Genomic DNA, 18,824 nt, shown 5'->3' with positions numbered 1-18,824 from the left:
CGTGCAGCCGCGCTTGCAGCGCCGTCGCAGGCCTTGCGCACCCCGGCCGGGGTGTGGCACCGTGAAGTGCCATGACTTCGCCACCAAAATTATTAATGTTGATTTCGATAGGGTACTTTGAAGCGGATTGAAATAAACGCCGGTGAAGGGGCAGCGCCGAAAAGGTCGCAGAAAAGGTCACATGTTTGCATCTGGCAGGCTGACTGACAGGTATTCCTGGGCAGCGACTTACTCGCTCCCTTTCAATCCATGTTAATCCCCTTACTACTTTAAACTTGGTGGTGCGAGCCTGCTGTATGGTGCACAAACTTGCCACGCTAGTAACGCGGCATATTAAGACAGTTCAACCAGCCGCCTTCCAGACATTAATTTACTTTGTCGCGCTCAAACGCATGCTCAAAAGCAATACGATCAAAAGTCTACGCGCAGTCAAAAGGGCATCCCAGGCCCTTGAGCAAACCGTTCTGTCAGTGGGAGCTGCGGACGTTCACCATCAGTGCCCTAAGACCTACATAATGAGTGTATAATGCGCACTGGCTTTTGTCGGCGTGCCGCGAACGATGTGTGCTGGATTGGGCGCCATGCCTGTGATCCTTCTCGCCCTCCTCTTCGTCAGCTTAACGTCGGGCGCGGATGATACCCAGTATTACAGTCAGATAACTAGGTGAGTCAACACGCGAACATGTGCGTCGCGTGCCAGGACAGATGTGATGGCCATTCGTAAACTTGCGCAGGTCGCTTTCAACGAGGCGGCGAGTGCTTCGCGCACAGCCCGACTTACCAGCAGTCAACGATGTAGCAGGGATACCAGGGGGCCCAACCAGGGCGCGGCAATTGCCAAAGCCCACCGACCCGGCACTTTTCGGTGTGGGCACCTTCGAGTCGCCTACGGACGTCGGTACTGCGGCTGCCGTCGAGCCGCCGTCCCTACCACCTCCCCTCCTCCGTGGCACCAGCGCCCCAGACTCTCAGCAGCAGACAGCGGATGCCACAACCATGCAAACACGCCAGGCGGCGGCTCCGCTTGTCAGCCCCGTCAAGGCCACCGGCAACACGAAAGCAAAAACTGCTGTGGCAGCCCGGCGGCCAGCCTCCCGCCGCCCTCCTCGGCCGCCTCCCAAGCCGCCGGCTCCTCCACTGCCACCAGACCAGCCATCCCTGCCAGATGGAAGCATTGCACCGCCATCCTCGCCACCAGACACGCCGCCGCCGGACACACCCGACCAGCCGTCGCCGCCGTCGCCGTCGCCGCAACGTCGGGAGCCCTCGCCGCCGCGCCCTGCACAGGTCCTCATAGACGGCTGGTGGATCACTGGCATTACTGACGGAAATTCCGGCAGTGACAGTGGCAGCAATGGCGCAGGGGATACCATCAGCCCGCCGCCGCCGTCACCGCGCCCGCCCATTCCCCGGCGGCTTGCGTCAGGCGGCGGCCTTGGGATCGGCGTCGAGAGGGGCGAGGTTGGCAGCCCGCCGGTTGCCGCTCGGCCACCACCGCCGTCGCCCCAGCCTTCGCCCCCGCCGCCGCCTTCGCCGCCCCCGCCTCCGCCTCCGCCGCCTTCACCACAACCTCCGCCGCCCACGCCACCGCTGCCGCCGCGAGCGCCACGGCCGCCGCCGGCTCCCTCTCTGATCGACATCCAGATCATCTGTGAGTGCTGAAGTTCCGACTCACACCCTGTGGCTCGGTTCGAGGGCACATGCAGCTATTGCCGCACGTGTGCCCTGCCTGACCCCTCCGCTCCATGTTCCACCCGCTACCGATTGGCAAGACCTCTCACCAACCATCCCCTCGCGATGCCGTACACTGCCTTGCGTATGAACAGTGGATGCCCATAACGCCGCGCGCGCTTTGGCGGGCGTGCGGCCTCTGAGCTGGGATGCGGGCCTGGCGGCCTCCGCGCAGTCGTGGAGCAGCCAGTGCACGTGGCAGCACTCGAGCGGGAGCTACGGCGAGAACCTAGGTGAGCCGTGGGGCGTCCGTTGCGTGGGGGTTGGTTACGAGTCATGAGAACCCGACAACGTTAGGGCGCCTGTGTGCGGCAGGAGGGGCCGGGGAGTGGTGTACGGTATTTGCTAACGGAAAGGGAATTGCGCGCTGGGAAGGCAGGCGTGAAGGAAAGCTCAAATGGTAGATGTGGCGGTTGGGTCTCACACAGCTCATTGCCCTCCCTTTGCAGCGTCCGGGGCCTACCGTACCAGCAAGGATCCCCTCAACGGCATTGGCATCTGGTACAATGAGGTGAGCTGCAACAATCTAGCTTGCTGTCTAAGAACAATGCTAGCCACTTACGTGTGTAATTCGCTCCCTGTGCTAATTTGAGTGTGCCCGGCGCCGGCAGTTACCGTAGTACCAGTTGCCCAGATCCCTAGATTCCAAAGTTCAAACCAAGACGTCCCGCATTCAAATCCTTTTCCAACTCCTTTGCAGGTGTGCGAGTACGACTTCTCCAAGCCCGGCTTCGCGTCCGCCACCGGCCACTACACGCAGATGGTGTGGGCCGACACACGCACCGTGGGGTGCGGCTACACGGCCTGCCCCGACGGCGTGATGGGGCTTGGCGCCAAGACGGGCGTTCTGGTGTGCCAGTACTGGTGAGCAGTTGCGTGGATGCCTGGTAGATGACTGCTATGAGTTGTCGCGGTACGGAGGCCGAAAGGAGCCGGTGTGTTGACGCCCGCCAACCCTACCATGACCCCACCGCACCCCACCCCACCGCACCCCACCGCACCCCACCCCACCCCACCCCACCCTACACCACCCCACCCCACCCCACCCCACCCCACCCCACCCCACCCCACCCCACCCCACCCCGGCCGCCACCCCCAGGCCCCCGGGCAATCTGGACTCTGCTTCCAAGTTCAGGGACAACGTGCCGCCGCCCCGCACCTTCCCCGACCGTTGCCCCAATGGGTACGGCAGCAGCGCCGGAAGGCGCTAACCTGAAGATCGGTTATGCATTCATTCACGAGAAAAAGCTGCTCAGGCCAATCACGGGCGATACAGTTTTGGACTTCAAAAGCACTTATGACAACTAAAAGGTGACGCGGGAAGGATGTGGCCCACAACCTGGTTTCGTGCCTGCTCGTGCCATGCTTTGCCGCAGCAGGATAGAGGAGGCTTTGCCTACCATATTATATTGGACCGAGAGATACTTTGAAAAGCGAAAGGAGCTTGGGCAGGACTGAGTTTGAATGCGAGGGCGTGTGGCGTGTGTTGCGCGACAAGTAATACTGGGGGCGGCAAGGGTTGTGTGAAACATTGAGACATGAGGGGGGATCATGAATGAAATCTATCAACATCGAAGCATATCTAGGTGTACATAAACCCGTACAAATTGCGGCGGCTGAGCTAGCCTTTCCGTCTCTCAGTGTGTGTGTGTGTGTGTGTGTGTGTGTGTGTGTGTGTGTGTGTGTGTGTGTGTGTGTACAGGCCTTTGCATTTGCACGGCGCTGTGTGATCACGTGCTTGCTTCTGTCTTGTGGCATGGAGTGTGACGATGCGCGTTGCCTATTTTACTCAGGCCTGCTAGCGCTGTTTGTGCCGTCCCTTACCAGTCTATCGTGTGTGCCGTGATCCACGAGTGTGAGTTTGTCGACTTAGCTCGTAAATGGTACTGCTTATTTTTGAGGCACATCAATGCCGGGCAACGACCCGGCTGCTTCTATGAGAGCGTCCTTCGCCCACCGGCGGCAAGAGTTCAGAGTTGGTTGAAGCGGAGTTGAACGCGCGGGGTGTTATGCGGAGTGTGGAGGAGTGCTGTTGAGCCCAACCCGGTGGCTCTGGACCGAAGATGACGAAGATATACCGAGTTTTCGTGGCATATGATTTTTTTGTTTAGTGGTTGCTTCCTGAAGCCCAGCCTCGCAGCCTCAGGCAGCGCGGCCAAAGCCGGGCATGCCCTTTTTGGCGGGAGCTGGGGGTTAGTTTGACTGTGAGATTTTGAGGCCAGGGCCTCTTTCATTCTTTTGTGTTCCTGTTGCGCGCCTTGCACACGCCGACAGATGTGAACTTTTATGTTGGCATTCGCCCATACGAGCGTCTTGCTAGCTGAAACAATCGTGGCGTGTGGTGGAAGCAAATGAAATGACACGGTTGGGGAGGCGTACAAGTACAGCTTGCATCAGTAGCATGCTAAGTACCCCCTCAGAAAACGGCAGGCTGTGAGATGCCAGTGAAGATGGGTGGAGTTTGCGTACCGTACTTGCTAGCAGCTGAAATGCTGCATTTGCCAATTGGCGTGAGGTGTGTTTAAATTCATGATGGGATTGATGTAACAAACGGACCCTCAATGACCAGGGCGCACTGATACTCTCACAGCACGACAGCAGCCAAGGCAGAAGAAGCCCCTCGCTTCGTTATGATTGCGGTATTACAAGAGTACAACCCGAGCGTGCAAGCACGCAGGGGCCACCGAATGCTGCCTGGACGAACTTAACAGCCAGGGGACTCCTGCCCCCGCCCGGAAACCACCTCCAGGTTGGCTGCATACTCTCCCGCCGGTCTGGATTCTAGGAACTCCGCGCACAGTGAGTCGAAGCTAAGCCAGGCACCCGGGTGCAAGACCCGCCAAAGCCTCACCATACAGCTTCACCTTCATAAGTCCAGGCAATACAGTTATCGACGTGCGTTGCGGAACTAATGCGTACGTCGACCAGAGCGGAAGGCGGACAGTTAGGTCGTCAAGTGGCGGCGCCCCCCCGCACAACAAGGCACGACAGGCCAATGGTCTGCCGACCGCCCTAGTAAAATGAAAGCACCCCTCGTGTCGCGAGTCTGAGTTCGTGAACAGGCGCCAACAGGCACGGAGGCCCAAACACAAAGGCCGGCCCCTACTACTCAATGTTCCGTACAATGCCAAAGCAGCCAAGACACCGGGGCGACCCCCACAAGGGGAGGGCGGCGGGGATGCATTGTCTTCAGGCAAAACAAGCAACATCTTATCATCAGTACCACGCGCGAGGAAGGGGTGGTGTCCAGGTACCGCAACCCATCCACGCACGCGGGTGCAGGGCTTGCATGTTCGGGGAGCGGCAAGAAGCGGGCCTCAATGCAGGCCCTCGGGCTAGAAAGATTGGGCACTTCCGGGGTTGCATTCTCGCCGCGTGGGGCTGCATAAGGTCCCCAAATCTCGCCAACTCCCCCTTCCCGGGGGAGTTTGAGGGGGTGGAGGCCCCCCAAACGCTAAAAATTAGGCGTTCTTGGGGCCCCTGGATGCTGTGGGCGAGAACGTGGTGAGGGCCCTTCTCGCCTGCGGCGGCGGCCCACCCCTGGAAGATGCAAGCCCTGCGCGGGTGAATCGGCCTTACAGCTCGCACACGTACGGCACGCATGGACGGCGTGTTAAAGAGCACAAGGAAAACATTACGCGTAGGACAGTGTATGCGATGCAGAATTACGTATGGACGGCGTGTGTGTGAGCGTTGCGCCCACGCATGCATGTTCTATTCCCGGACCGGCCGCGCCTTGGGGGAGGCAGGGGAGGGGCCAATGCTGGCTGCTCAATCCTGATGGCCCGCGCCCCCCCCCTTGAGGCCTGAGCGGCCGGTCATGCTGGGCTGCAGCTGCTACCGACGCAACCGGCCACGCACGGTGCTGCCGCGTGGCGCTGTCCGGGGCGTCGGTGCCTGGGTTCACCCGAGCAATGCGATCCCGCAACCCCGACAGCCCTTGGCCCGCCCACCCAGCGACCTTGAAGTAGGGATGGCAGGGGCAACCAGACAGGCCAGACAGACCAGCTACTCCTTACAGCCGCCGCAGCGCCTGCTGCATTCCAACATGCCCACCTCGCAGTGACCCCGCACAGCTAGCCTGCTGCCATCAGTTGTCAACTTGTCATTTGTTAGCTGCTGAAGGTCTACCGCTGACTCGGGCCTGACGACCCGACACGCAGCCGTTGCAGCCAAACCAAGCGAATGGCGCTATCCATGTCACGTCAACACCCAGCATGGGGACTCTCTCACGGGACTCTCTCGTGCACGTGTTTATAATAGCCATCTTACACACGGGGGGCGCAAGCCGAGCACGCTCTCATCTGCTTGCCAGCTCCCTTGTGTACGTGCCACCCAGCAATGCGTGCGCTGGCACATTGTCGCGACAGCGTGATCAGTTTTGTGTATGGGAGTCCGCGGAAATTACGTGCGCAGCCAAACCTGAAGCGGCCACCAGGTCTGGTCGTGGCGCGGCGATGCATCCCTGCGACCCCCCCCCCCGGCATAAGTTGCCCCCTTCAATGTCCGTACACAGTCCCGGGTTGGTAACCCAGGTCTGAGTGTTTATGTACGATGCCGCCTTACGTCTGCAAAGCCTGCTCCAGCGCATTCATGCTCAAGGTATGCACACGGTACCACAAAACGACAAACCCATACCAACCATACATCCGGAATAACACACACGCATCCACCTACAACACGCTGCACCCGCACCTGTACAGGTAAGCCCAGCAACGGTTCAATCCACCGCACCCGCACCTCTAAACCTGTACCTCTGCACCCTAAGAGCCGCCTCCACCTCCACCACCACCTCCGCCTGCGGCGGGGACGTACATGTTATCCCCAGCCAGGGCCGGCATAGGCGGCATAGGCGGCGGCGCCCGCACCGGCGCCCCCAGCTCAAACAACGGAGCCGGCGACGTCACAGACGGCAGGTTTGGGTTGCCGCCCCCGCCTCCACCACCACCATAGCCGCCGCCAGCGCCGCCATCGAGCGCCGACGGCGGCCCGACGGCGGTGTCGGAGGTAACACTACCGCGCATGGCGGGGACTGGCAGTACACCCATGCCGCCGCCAAGGTTGTTGCCGGCGCCGGGTGCGGCGAAGGCCCCGGTCCCTACGGCCTGCTGGACTTGGGCCTGCGCGCAACACAAACACAGGGACACACGCGAGGCGGGGGTTGATGGCCCGATTGCGGACGGCCGGAAGCGCGTGCGCGTGAGCGCACGAGCGGACGGAGCACGTGAGCATGCGAGCCTAATGACATTGGGAGCAGGGCAATAGCACGCGCCGTGACACCGCGCGTAGCTCCACACGAGCTGCTCAGAGGCCTTGCATCCTCCATCATGACGCGCGCCTACCACTCACCAGCCCTGCCAGCTCAGACATGGACGCGCCCGGCACCGTCGCGCCGCCGCCGCCACCACCGCCGCCACCGCCGCCGCCAGCACCCCCACCTGGGCCCATAGAGCTAGTCATGCCTGACATGGACATGGACGCGGAGCCCACCGCGCCGCCACCGCCGCCGCCGCCGGGAGTGTCGGCCGCCACGCCAATCGTGCCCGGCCCGCCGGCGCCCACGCCGTTGCCGCTCATGTACATGGCGACGTGAGGGTCGCCGTTGCCGACGCCGCCGCCGCCGTTGGCGTCGGCGCCGCCTTCGCCCAGTCCGCTGGCGTCGTAGCCGTCCACGTCCGTTGGCGCGTTGGTCATCTGCGACAAAACCACACAGGATTTGGGGAAGGCACACGACGGGCGGTTGCAGTTGAAGGCACACGGTGCGTGGTAGACGCCGTAGGAGCGGCCCTGACCCGCCCGCCCCCGGACAGACTACGTTAGCAAAACAGCAACGCAGCTGAACCGCGCGCGGCTGGGACAAATGTGCCTAGCACAAATCAGCGTGCACGTGACAAGGCCAAGCACGTTAACACAGCGATGCCACGACGATAGCATGACGTTGTCACTCCGGTAAGGGCAGGCACGTGGGCTGCCTCACCGCGCCGACTTGGTCTAGCATCTCATACAAGCTGATGCCGTCCAGTGCCGTGTCGTCAAAGGGGTCCTCCATCGCCACCACCGTGTCCATGCTGGCCATCAAGGCCACGTGCGTCTGTCACGGAATCGATGGAATTGTTCCAGAGGCATTATGTTAAAGGTGGAAGGGAGGAGTAGCGCGGTGCCGGGAATGCGGCCGGATTGTCGTGACGCCAGTACCCCGCAGCCTCAGCCGCCCAATCTCTCCCCTTCTGTCAAGTCCAATGCTTCCACACCATCCACCCTTGTGCGCATTGGTGGCGGGACTCGGGTGTTCATTCATACCCATGCATTTTGCCGTACTGTATCGTACGGCACCGCCCTCGCATGACTCACCAGCACGCCCATAATGCCCGCGTACGCTGCATTGCCTGTGTAGTTGCGTACGGCGTCCCAGAAGGGGCCGAACGCCACCGGCAGCAGCACCACCACGAACCAGCGGATGACGGCGCGCATGACCTGCGGCGTGGCGTGGGATGGGGTGTTGGGGTTTCGAGGGATGGGGAGGGTGGGGGCGGATTGAGTAGGGTTGGGGAGGGTTGGGGAGGGTTGGGGAGGATTGGGGAGGATTGGGGAGGGTTGGGGAGGATTGGGGAGGGTGTCAGCGTGGGGTTCCGGGCATGACTGGCTAGCAGACGGCAGAGAAGGGTAGACATCCGTGAAGGATGGGGATAATGGGGCTGGGATGCACGTATGGAGGGCGTAGGAGGAGGTAATGGCGGGGCAGGTGGGGAGGGAGGAGGGTCGAGGGGACCGGCACAACAACGCCCGCCCACCGTCGCAATCCATCTTGATAGTCGGTGCCCGCAACCCTTGCCTCACCACAGGCGTCCGCATCTCCTTGATGTTCGACAGCCGCTCCATGGCCCCATGCATGGCCTCGATCTTGGCAATCACCGCCGCCACCTGTGTGACATTCGCGAGGTGCAAGACATACAACGGTCTAAACCAAAGGATTCGCACATGCTTTGTGGGATATAAGAGCACCCAGACCGAAGTGCGCTGGGCATGTGTGCGGTGTCGTCGGAGGAACCACAACGTGCGCATATAAGGTTTTTCAGGGTTTGAGTGACAGGCAACTTTGTTACGACGCGCTTCATGACTGACGTGTAAAGTTCCTTCCACACCCTCCTGCGCCTCCTCCTTCCACCCCTGCTCCTCCTCCTCCTCCTCCTCCTCCTCCTCCTCCTCCTCCTCCTCCTCCTCCTCCTGCTGCTCCTTTTCCTACTTGTCCACCCTCTCTCCTGCTGCTCCCCACGCACCTGCCCCTCGCGGAAGCCGCAGCCCTGCATGCGCTCCGCCGTCAAGTGCAGCTCGCGCACCCCCCGCTGCACCTTGCGCAGCAGCAACCCCAGCTCCCGAGAGATCTTGAGCTGTGTGTAATGCAGGAGGGGTGCGGTCATGGATAGAGGGGTTCAGGATTAGGGGCGTAGCGGTCAGGGAAGGGAGGAATGGACTGTGCGTAAGATGGGGGGGAGGGGAGCGGTGAAGGGCCCTGGCCGCTGCGGGCGGCCTCCAAGCTAGGGGAGCAGGTGGTGCTTGCATGCCGCGCTGAGCGGCGGTCCGCTGGCAGCAGACACGTTAAGGACGAGGTCGAAATCCCTGCCACCAATGCTATGGGACCCCCCGCGTCAGAGCGTGTGGCTCCGAGACCCACCCACCGCAGCCGTACCAATCCCTGACATACCCCAGCCCCACACGCCATGCCTGACACCCACCAGCTCGTCCTGAGGGCTGGGGTCCGAAGTGCGGTACGGCAGATAGAAATGGCGCGCGTACGGCCGCCGGTGCTGCAGATATTGCCGTAGGTCGTCCATGAAGGCGACAATCCGCCGCTGCAGGTCGTCAGACGCGTCGCGCTGCACCGCTGTGACCCCGGCCGGCCGGTGCAGCAGCAGCGACACCACGGCCGCCTTTAGCTCCGCCAAGCTTTGCAGGGCGTACTCTCTCCGCCGGAAGACGATGGCGAAGAGGATAAGGATGGGCAGGACTATGTATATGAAGAAGATGAAGGGGATGTCCATGCTGACTTGCGCATAGTTGGTGGTCAAGGTCGCCGCAATTGTGATGACATTGACCGATATGCTGATCCATGCTGACCACGATAAGCAAGCAAACGTAACGAAGCACGCCAAGAAAATGTCGAGCAGCTCAGTCGCAAACTGCACTGCCTGGTAGCGCAGGTCAAATACAAGCGACTTATTGAACGATGGCAGTCCTTTGGAGCGCAAGGACACAACAATTGTGCCCTTGGCCATTTTCACGAGCTTTCGTCGCTGTCAATGCGGGTCTAAAACATTTCACTTAATTGATATGTATCAGGTCAATACTAGGTTTCGTGTCTACTTTACAGCGGCTGCTGGGGACACGCCCCAAAGTTTCAAACGAGTTTGAACCAGACTGCGCAGCTTAGCGACACACATCAAGCATCAACAGTTTAAGTGCTGATGTTCAAGAACTACGCAGGTAAGTCAGCTGCCAGCCTTAACGCCGGATCAAAGGCCCCATTCGGGCAATCCGTGCCCTCTTCCCCCCTCGCCCGGCCCTCAACGGCCCAACGTCCAACCTGACCCGATCAGTCAAAGCATCTTCGGTTCACTCATATGATGGTGCGCCCCTTAGCACAGTCCTCTAACTTGCTTGAGCCCTTCGCCTGCAGCCCCCTCCGCGCCCCCGCCTGCGCCCCCGCCTGCACCGCCGCCGCATTTCCGTCGGTGCTTCATGCCGCCTGCCGCCGGCGCGCCTGCAGCCCACGCCGCCGCAGCCGCCGCGGAAAGTACGGCTGGTAAGTGAGCGGCGGGATGTCCGTGTCGCGAGGCCTGCGGCAGAGACGTTTGCGCAGTGTTTGTCCGTGCCCTGCCTGCCTGGCAATAAAGAGTGAGAGCCGGATGGCGACATCAGGGTACAGCAAAGCACGGACATGGGCCCGTCAAGACTCTTTGAAGCCCGTACCCCAACACGTGCTCAAATGCGCTTCTCGCACATCTTATCATGCGAGCCTACGCAGTTTAAGGGTATTGTGCCCCGTCTGGCTCAGTGGTCTCGACCCCGGCAGCCACCACCCGAGCCCCCCTCCTCCCCCCATCTGCACTCAAGTCCCTGCGGCCAACGCACCAGTACTTCTCCTGCTTGAGCAGCGCCGTGATGGACTCGGTCGTGTACTTGCCTGCAGGCATGTTGCGCAGCAAAATGTGCAAAGGTGGTGTACGCATATACCACGTACCGTCATCCGGAGACGCGGTATCTCGCCCCTCGCTCACGCCGCTCGCCCCTGCCCCCTGACCATGGCGCTGCCCCTGAATGCCTGCATGCACGCCCGCACGCACCTGCCTCCAGCTCCGCATTGAAGCCGTACTGCGATAGCACCTGCGAGTACCTGCGCGGCGCGTGCCACCACAAACACCAGGCCGCCACCATCAGCAGCAACAAGGGCTTACGGTGTCCATCATGACACCTGGTCGTGCGAGTATGGCGGCTCAGCAGGGGTCGGTAGCCAAGACTGGCCATGAGTCTGCCCCCATAAGTACTATCGCTTGTGTACTCCGCTAGCTTGACTTGCTTTGGTTTAGTTTGGGCTGGTGTCTACAACCGCCCCCCACCCCACCCACCCCGGCTGCCCCCCAAGGCTGCTCCCGAGGAGGTCCCAGACTCCAGAGTCACGCCCAGGCCCCGCCGCACTCACGGGCAGGTGTGCCGGGTTTTGGGGTAGGTGGAGAGGAAGTTGAGGAACTGGCCCAGCGGGATGCACAGCTGCCGGTTGGCGCAGTCTGGCGTGTACCTGCCATTTGCCGTACGGAGGTGAAATGAAAGGTGAGCCCGGCAATACCACGCGCTTGCTGTATTAGAATGAGCAAGCCACACCAACCCGTTTATGTCACCGGTCCTCCTTTGCCGTACGGCACATTTGTCGTACGGGAGGTGAGGTGAGTGGTGAGTCAGCCAGGCGTGACCACGCGCTCGTCCTGTAGTGCTGTCTTTCTGCCGTCTGCTCCCCCACAGCCCCACTCACTTCATCCGCTTGCCCAGCTCCTCCATCAGTGTGCGGTAGTAGCACAGCCGCGCGCCCCTGTGCAGGTGCTTCACCGCGAACGCCTGGGCCGCCTCCGCCATCTTCTGTGCCTCAGCGTCATGCTCCTTCGCCCACTTGATGCGCTGAAGGTACGAGGCAAAGCGCACCACGAGCAGCAGCAGAAGCAGCTTGGGAGCCCGCGTTGGGTGTGCACCCACCAGACCACAGATCGTCAAAGCCCCTACCCCGCGTCCCTGCCCCATGCGGCCGCTACATACAAGGCTGTCCCATGCTGCTGCCCCCCTGATTGCCCGTTCGTCTCTGATACCCGCCCAGCACACAACTCCCCCACCCACCTACCCACGTGCCGTACTGTCCTGCATCCCAGCTGCCGTACAGTTACTGCGCCGTACCTCCAGTACGTCGTCGTTCGAGGCGTTCATGCATGGCAGGAAGTGCTGGTCCGGCACCAGGGCGTCGTAGTAGAAGCCGTAGCGCGGCGAGCGGGCCTGCAGGGGGGCAGGGGTTTACATTTCATAACTTATCAGGAAAAAGCGAAGTTGTAGCCAGGGGGGCGGGGACGGGGGATGTTGTATGATTCCAGGGGACGACGTTGAGCATGAGGAAGGAATGCAGGTGAAGGAGCGCGACACAGGGGCCGGAAGGAGGGGGCTCCAGGCATGCGTAGTTGGAAAATGGCGATGTTGGCGAGGGGCTGGAGAGGGGAGGGGAGATCGCACGGCGCACGTGACTACGGTAGCGGGACGTGCTGGCGCGGTTCATGAGCTAGCGACACGAGGGGAGGACATGAGCAAGGAGTGCAGGGGATTGAGGGCAGCACGGGAGTGCAAGCCTGCAGGGCTTGCTTGTGAGTGAGATACTGTGGGCGGCAGACGCGGCAGCCTACCTTGATGACTAGACTTCCCAGCAGGAGGTACTTGTCAAACTTGGAGCTGATGGCCCAGCCGTCCGTGGACACAAGGTACCTGCGCGTAGTGCATGCGCGCCCGCTGGCGTGTTCGTGTGTGCTGGTGTGGCAGCGTGCGTGGATCATGACCGATGCAGGGCCCTCGCAGGGCGGGCACTTGATCTATCTCCCCAGTCCTGGACTCCTCTTTGTACAGAGGCGAGACCCCTCCACCCCAGCAACCCCAGCAACGTGGCGCGCTGCCTCCCCACCCCGCTGCCTTCCCCCTCCCCGCTGCCTCCGCACCCTGCTGCCTCCGCACCCAGCTGCCTTCCCCAACCCCGCTGCATTCCCCCACCCCGCTGCCTATCCACTGACGCCCGCAGCCCTACCTGTACACGTTCTGGTGTGTCAGCGGCACGTGCCCCACGCGACCCTTCTTCTCCATCTCCAACATCACGCCCACGTCCTGTAAGCACCAGGGTACGAGTACGCGGCGGCCCGCCTGTAATCCCACAACACCAGGTTTACGGCCGTCTCTCAACTCCTTTTCGTAGCTGCACCGGCCAGCAACACAGACTCAGAGCCGCCCACCCATCCCCCAAGGCCCGTTGCCATCGGCGCCCCAGCAATCACAGACGCAACCCAAGCCCCAAAGCACCCAGCCATCCAGGCACCCGAGCTCCCCCAAGGCCCCAAGCCCGAGCTCCCCCAAGGCCCCAAGCCCTCAACCACCCAACTTCCCGACCACCCAACTTCCCGACCACCCAACTTCCCGACCACCCAAGCGCCCGTCACCACACACCAGCAGCTCCAGGTTCTTGTCCGACAGCTGCGACAGGTAGTTGCGCGGGCAGGGCTGCTCGCGGCCGCTGCGGCGTTGATCATGGGCGAGGGCGGCACAGGCATAGACAGTGTCACACACGCGTCACACACACACACACAAACACAGTCATACACACACAGTCATACATGAGCCTTGGCCGCAAGTTCACGAAAGGAAATGCAGTCCGTAACGGAGGCGGCGTGGAAACGCGAGCAGCGGCCCCATGAAGCAGGCCCGTGTGGTACCCTGTTGGCAACCGTACAGACACCGTCTTTGCCTGCTACGGGCCGTGTATGTTCCCTCACTTCGGCATGCGCTGCAAGGCGTTGTAGTACAGCGCGCAGAACTCATTCCTGTGGGAGTGATTGCGCAGGGTGACGAGCTGGATCATGGGCCCAGAACTTACATTCACAGGGCAGATTGTCGTGCAGTGTGTTAACGAGACGTACATTGCCTCCCTGCCCGCGATTTGAAAGGATTCGGTACCGCCCGCAACACCGACTGGCCAACATCCAACTATCCGCGCGACCCGCGCGGCGCCCGGCCCATTTGGTGATTGCATAATATCGTACAACCACACTCACCAGCGCCCGAAGGCCACCTGCATCGCAATACCGAGCGGGGGCACACGGCATCACAACCACGACCGGCACAGCCCTAACCGGGAGACGCGACCCCGCAATGCAAATCGCAGAGCAGAGCACATGCCAATGCATGCCACGCACGCCCTTGTCAAATGTCCCTGCCGTTTGCACCCCTGACACGTGCCCCCGCTCGTCACCTGCTTGCGCTCCGACCATGGCACCCTTCGGAAGTCCTCCAGGCGTGTCGACATGGCATCAAAGCTGTCGTCTGCACACCTGCGCAACATATGCAGCACACACGGCACATGCGACACGCCTTAATCTGCTGGCATGCGGACGCGCGGGTGTAGACTTCGCAACACCGCTGCTCCCTCGGCCCCTCCTTTCTCCACCTTACCCTTACAAGACGCATCCACTGGCTTTGGGCGCACAACGCCCTCAGGGCCTCAATCAAACTAAGATCGGCATGGACTTTTCCTACCTCTTCCTCCCTCTGCTGCCCCCACCCCAACTGTCACTAGTTTCTTATTTGGAATGGAATGGAGAAACAACCCCCGCCTCACCTGAAAGCGCCGCTGTACGGCACCAGCATACCGCTGCTGTCGTCGCCCTTGCTCCACGTCAGCAGCGGGAAGGGGCCGCCGTGGAAGCTGAAGGCATACATGGTGCCAACGTGTCGACGTCGGGCAAGTTGGCGTGTGTCAGGTGCATGGGCGCACGGCCGCATGGGTGCTGGGATGCGCGGCATGAGCGTTGCATAAGTTGAGACATTGAAGACCCTCACCAAAACTGCGAATAGCATGCAATGCGCTTGCACCACACATGGAACTGGCATGTACGGTACGTACGTGTGAAGCAGCCCCGTCGACACGCTTGCACCGCGGCAGCGCAGACACGGCTCAAAGCCCCGCCCGTACGCTTCACGCCCCTAGCCTCCGCCCCTGATGGCGGGCCTAGTGTGCCACTCCGTACTCACGCCGGCTTGAGCGCCGCTTCGTCCTTCCACTCCACTGCGGTCATAACGTCGTCATCGCCATTGTAGGCGAACTCCACATCTGGTAGCCTGCCATGTGTTTTGCATTGCGCAATTAGAGGAGGTAAGGGATGCACGGTTGTGGGCTGTCAGGATTTAACAGTGACGCCGCTGGTGGCACGCTGCCTGCCTCAAGTGCTCCCTTGTTGCCCATCGCAGGACGCCTGGCACGCGCATGAAAGCCTGAAAGGATCTGGTTGCCCCACTGCGCGGTATCAACCCCTCCAATTCCTAGGTTAGCCCCTCCAATTCCACTTCCTGCGTTCGCCCAGCCCGCCGTGTCACTCACTTATACATCTTGCTGGCCTCGTAGAGCTCCAGGAGGAAGCCAATCAGCTCGTGTGGCCCTAAACGCCAGTCCGGGTGCAAGCTATTGAGGTAAACCTGCACCGGGCAAATCATACCATAAAAGGTCATGCGGACGTGCTATGGCCTGGCCCGTACGATCATCCGAGGGATCCTAGGGATATCAGGGATCACAGCATAATGAAGAATCCTATGAGCAGGTGCAGGACATCTCCGGCCCCGGCTCCGACTCCGGCCCTGGCCCCTGCCCTGGCCCCTGCCCCTGCCCTGCCCCTGGCCAGCCCCTGCCCCTGCCCCTGCCCCGGCCCCGGCCACTGCCCCGGCCCCGGCCACTGCCCTCTGCCCCTGCCCCTGCCCCTGCCCCTGCCCCTGCCCCTGCCCCTGCCCCTGCCCCTGCCCCTGCCCCTGCCCCTGCCCCTGCCCCTGCCCCTGCCCCTGCCCCTGCCCCTGCCCCTGCCCCTGCCCCTGCCCCTGCCCCTGCCCCTGCCCTGGCCCTCTGGCCTCCCAACCGCACCTCCCCGTCCTTGATCATCATTCTAACCGCCTTGACGTTGCACTGCCATCTTATGGCATTGTCGCAAAGCTGCAGTCATCACGCCACCATAGGGCTCAAACCGAGTTATGGGTGGTTTGCAGCGTTGATCGGGAGCCTCTGCATGTTCAGTGTACGCACCAGCGATATGTTTCGGATCATGGCGTCTGTTATGCCGCCCGCCCGATCCAGCCACGCCACGTCCTTTTGGATCCTGCGCAGCACGGCCCGCCGTACGTACATGCTCTTGGCGGGCTCACCAAACCACCAGTCTAGCAGCAAGACATAGCAGATAGGCGGCGCTTCGGCTTGTGTCGAGCGCTGACATGGCAACCGCAACTGGGATGCTGGCCCAACCACCCCAACAACCACCTGGAACGCACTTGAACGTGCGTCCCCCCGAGCCATGTGTGCCCCTCTGAACCGTCAACACGCAGCAGCTGCTAGCACTAAGTGCCAGCAGCCAAGAAAGCTGGCGCCTTGGTAGTTCGTGGTACATAAGGCAAGCGGTGCCTGAGGGTGCCTAAGAATGCGGATGTTACAGAGGGGACAGTCCCAGCACCCGAAGACGCCGAGCCATCACATGCCATCAGGGCCCAACTTGACTCCACCAACCCCGACTTTGCTGCAAACCCTCCCGACGTCAAAGTCCGTGTGACTCCGCGCACAGTGAGTCCTAGCCAAGCCTCAACCCGCCAGAGCCCCACCGCTGTGCCTCAACGCCACAAGCCTAGGCACCGGAGTGCCGGGAATCGTCCAGGCTGCAGCACACGCACAGCGCACGCACTAACTAGCCGGGTAGAGGGTGACTTGTGAGTCGTGGCGCGCAACCTCAAGGCCGCACCTCGCGGTCATCGCTGGATGTAGGACATTCAAGCATTCATCCGCATCCGTGACGCGAGTGCATGCCAGCACTAGCGCCACGACTAGGGCAGAACCCAGGAGTTCGCGCATTTCGTTGAGCGATGTTGTTATTAGTTGCAATGCTTTATAAGAGCATCTTTATTTAGCATTGTTAAGATGGCGCTTTGTATCCAGAAGGGAAGTTGCAACCTGTTTCCCCGTTCTTTTCCGTTTTCGTCTAAGCGTCTGAAGGCGTGAATGGCGTGAAAATATAAATCACTGCTGACTTTATTTGTATGTATGGCTGGCATGGCTTGGCTCAGTTAAGCTTTGTTTCCCGCCATCAGTCCACACAGGTCCACGGCGTCAGCACAGGTCACGGCACAGGCACCCCATCGCGTGCCACCGTCCCCACTTGGTGATGGGTGCTGCATGATACCACGAGATAACGGGTACCACGAGATAACCATCAGCGGCTTGCTTGTTCTTACTTGTTGCGCGGTTGGCCTGCACACAACCAACCTGTAACAACAAGGACAGCATACAGCCCGCCTACCGCACTGTCCCATCGCACAACCACACCACCGCAGCATCCATAGGCGCGTATGTAGCCCCCAACTGCCCTCGGCCCTACCGACTGCCCTACCCACGCCGGCACGGCCCATGCGCCCAGCTAGCTTGCTCTGTAGGTCCACAAATAAGCAACCCTAGGCCCCCTCCAACATGCACACAGCTTATACCGATACACACACCTTCCACAAAGGCACACACACATGCACTATCCGTAAGGAACTCCGGCGCGCCGTCTGGGCAGGCTTCATTTTGTTGTTTTTCAACACATGCACTACTGTCCACTGCAAAATGCTTTGCACATGGGCGCCTGGGCGTGGTGTCCCTCCTCAGGGCAGGCGCAAAACAGGTGTCAGTCTACTCAAACTCGCAGTGTTTCAGCTTAGCTGCACGATGTCTCTGGTTTTATGACCCCGCACATTGAAACCTACAGTATACACATCTTCGTCATGGTCTCAGGCACATAACCCCCATCGCATCTGCGTCACCGTGCAGCTCCATCGCCGTCTTGAACTTGTTTCGCCAAGTCAAGTCCAGAACATGTTGCGCGTGTGGGCGAAGCGCGAGGCTTTTGGCCTGCTATATTCACGCATAGCCGATATACCGCGCGCCTGCCCAGACCGCATCCCACACGCATGCGCCCAGACACGCACTGCAACATACTTTCATTACCCCGGTACTATTGGTGCCATGCAGAAGTATACCGCAAAACAACCAGTGTTCCCCGGTCACGGGAAAAGGGGCTGAGCCCCTCCACAGTCTGAGGCCGAACAACCTCATCGCCCGGCTATCCTCATCGCCCGGACATAGCCGGGGTCGGTTTCCACAGGCACATAGCAGTCACGATGCCACAGCAGAGCCAACCGCAGCCAGACGCAGCACAGTTGTCAACAGCTGCACTACTTGTCATGCCGCTACGCATGCCAGCCCCACCACGGACCGCTACCTAGACACCAGCCGGCTCCTCAGCCTGCGCGCTTGCACCGCTTCTTGGGCGGCGCTGCGCTCTCCTCCTCCACGTGGCCTTTCCCGCCCCCTCCGCTACCAAGATGCGCGCATGCGCCGCCGCCGCTGCCGCTGCCGCCGCCAGTCTGCAACGATGCAGGTCGCTTGTGCCCCAGCAGCATCTCCACCAGCGCGTGCCGGATGTTGGTTACGGAGTTGACGTCACGTCCCTGCACCGTCGGGAGGGTAGAGTGAGTGCGTCCCACTGAGCCCACGACTGAGCCATCACCCAGCCGTCACCCACTGAGCGCCACTGAGCCCACGACTGAGCCCCACTGAGCCCCACTGAGCCCTCACCCACCGTTGAGCCGTGTCATCCACGTGTCATCCCCACTGAGCCCCACTGAGCCCACGACTGAGCACGATGTCTACGTCCTTGTCCAGTCACGTCACTGCCAGCCCAGAGAAGCAGGAGTTTCAGGTGTCCAGGCGTGTCGTGATGGCCTTGATGTCCGCCTTCAGT

The 18,824-nt window shown here is 61.2% G+C and overlaps 3 protein-coding genes across 4 annotated transcripts; 1 reads left to right on the top strand and 2 right to left on the bottom strand.

Moving 5' to 3' along the window:
• The first annotated feature begins 274 nt into the window (after nt 1-274).
• CHLRE_11g467672v5 (uncharacterized protein) lies at nt 275-4,290 on the top strand. Its single transcript, XM_043067424.1, has 6 exons — nt 275-664; nt 735-1,651; nt 1,827-1,964; nt 2,181-2,242; nt 2,432-2,595; nt 2,831-4,290. Exons 1-6 carry the CDS (start codon nt 582-584, stop codon nt 2,940-2,942), a joined length of 1,476 nt encoding a protein of 491 aa, XP_042919421.1. The 5' UTR covers nt 275-581; the 3' UTR covers nt 2,943-4,290.
• Nucleotides 4,291-5,734: 1,444 nt separating this feature from the next.
• On the bottom strand, nt 5,735-10,034 carry CHLRE_11g467671v5 (uncharacterized protein). The gene is made up of 7 exons (XM_001698742.2): nt 9,465-10,034; nt 9,009-9,119; nt 8,569-8,652; nt 8,083-8,205; nt 7,709-7,822; nt 7,081-7,425; nt 5,735-6,851 (listed from the first exon to the last, which is right to left on the bottom strand). The coding sequence occupies exons 1-7, from the start codon at nt 10,002-10,004 to the stop codon at nt 6,495-6,497; spliced, it is 1,674 nt and encodes a 557-aa protein (XP_001698794.2). The 5' UTR covers nt 10,005-10,034; the 3' UTR covers nt 5,735-6,494.
• A 47-nt stretch (nt 10,035-10,081) lies between these two features.
• CHLRE_11g467670v5 (uncharacterized protein) lies at nt 10,082-17,004 on the bottom strand. Of its 2 annotated transcripts, XM_043067423.1 has the most exons (18): nt 16,788-17,004; nt 16,085-16,157; nt 15,926-15,994; nt 15,395-15,489; nt 15,049-15,135; nt 14,636-14,722; nt 14,270-14,348; nt 14,073-14,089; nt 13,794-13,841; nt 13,468-13,534; nt 13,055-13,131; nt 12,663-12,741; nt 12,169-12,264; nt 11,756-11,898; nt 11,429-11,524; nt 11,073-11,122; nt 10,861-10,912; nt 10,082-10,565 (listed from the first exon to the last, which is right to left on the bottom strand). In XM_043067423.1, the coding sequence occupies exons 1-18, from the start codon at nt 16,895-16,897 to the stop codon at nt 10,466-10,468; spliced, it is 1,425 nt and encodes a 474-aa protein (XP_042919420.1). In that variant the 5' UTR covers nt 16,898-17,004; the 3' UTR covers nt 10,082-10,465. The 2 variants fall into 2 exon arrangements, with proteins under 2 accessions (XP_042919420.1, XP_042919419.1); XM_043067422.1 differs by lacking the exon at nt 14,073-14,089 and having other exon boundaries at nt 14,253-14,348.
• Nucleotides 17,005-18,824: the final 1,820 nt, after the last annotated feature.

Source organism: Chlamydomonas reinhardtii, chromosome 11 (assembly GCF_000002595.2).
Source record: "Chlamydomonas reinhardtii strain CC-503 cw92 mt+ chromosome 11, whole genome shotgun sequence".
NCBI lineage: Eukaryota > Viridiplantae > Chlorophyta > Chlorophyceae > Chlamydomonadales > Chlamydomonadaceae > Chlamydomonas > Chlamydomonas reinhardtii.
The sequence above is the reverse complement of the archived record's forward strand: the minus strand, read 5'-3'. Positions and strand labels throughout refer to the sequence as shown.

Coding starts and splice junctions, on each gene's coding strand:
- CHLRE_11g467671v5 (XM_001698742.2), bottom strand. CDS start 10,004: ATGGCCAAGGGCACAATTGTTGTGTCCTTGCGCTCCAAAGGACTGCCA. Junction 8,206..8,568: donor AGGAGATGCGGACGCCTGTG/GTGAGGCAAGGG, acceptor GCCACGCCGCAG/GTCATGCGCGCCGTCATCCG. Junction 7,426..7,708: donor TGCTAGACCAAGTCGGCGCG/GTGAGGCAGCCC, acceptor GTTTTGTCGCAG/ATGACCAACGCGCCAACGGA.
- CHLRE_11g467672v5 (XM_043067424.1), top strand. CDS start 582: ATGCCTGTGATCCTTCTCGCCCTCCTCTTCGTCAGCTTAACGTCGGGC. Junction 1,652..1,826: donor GATCGACATCCAGATCATCT/GTGAGTGCTGAA, acceptor GCGTATGAACAG/TGGATGCCCATAACGCCGCG. Junction 2,596..2,830: donor GTTCTGGTGTGCCAGTACTG/GTGAGCAGTTGC, acceptor CGCCACCCCCAG/GCCCCCGGGCAATCTGGACT.
- CHLRE_11g467670v5 (XM_043067422.1), bottom strand. CDS start 16,897: ATGCGCGAACTCCTGGGTTCTGCCCTAGTCGTGGCGCTAGTGCTGGCA. Junction 12,265..12,662: donor TGGGAAGTCTAGTCATCAAG/GTAGGCTGCCGC, acceptor GCCCCCCTGCAG/GCCCGCTCGCCGCGCTACGG. Junction 11,525..11,755: donor GAGCTGGGCAAGCGGATGAA/GTGAGTGGGGCT, acceptor GGCAAATGGCAG/GTACACGCCAGACTGCGCCA.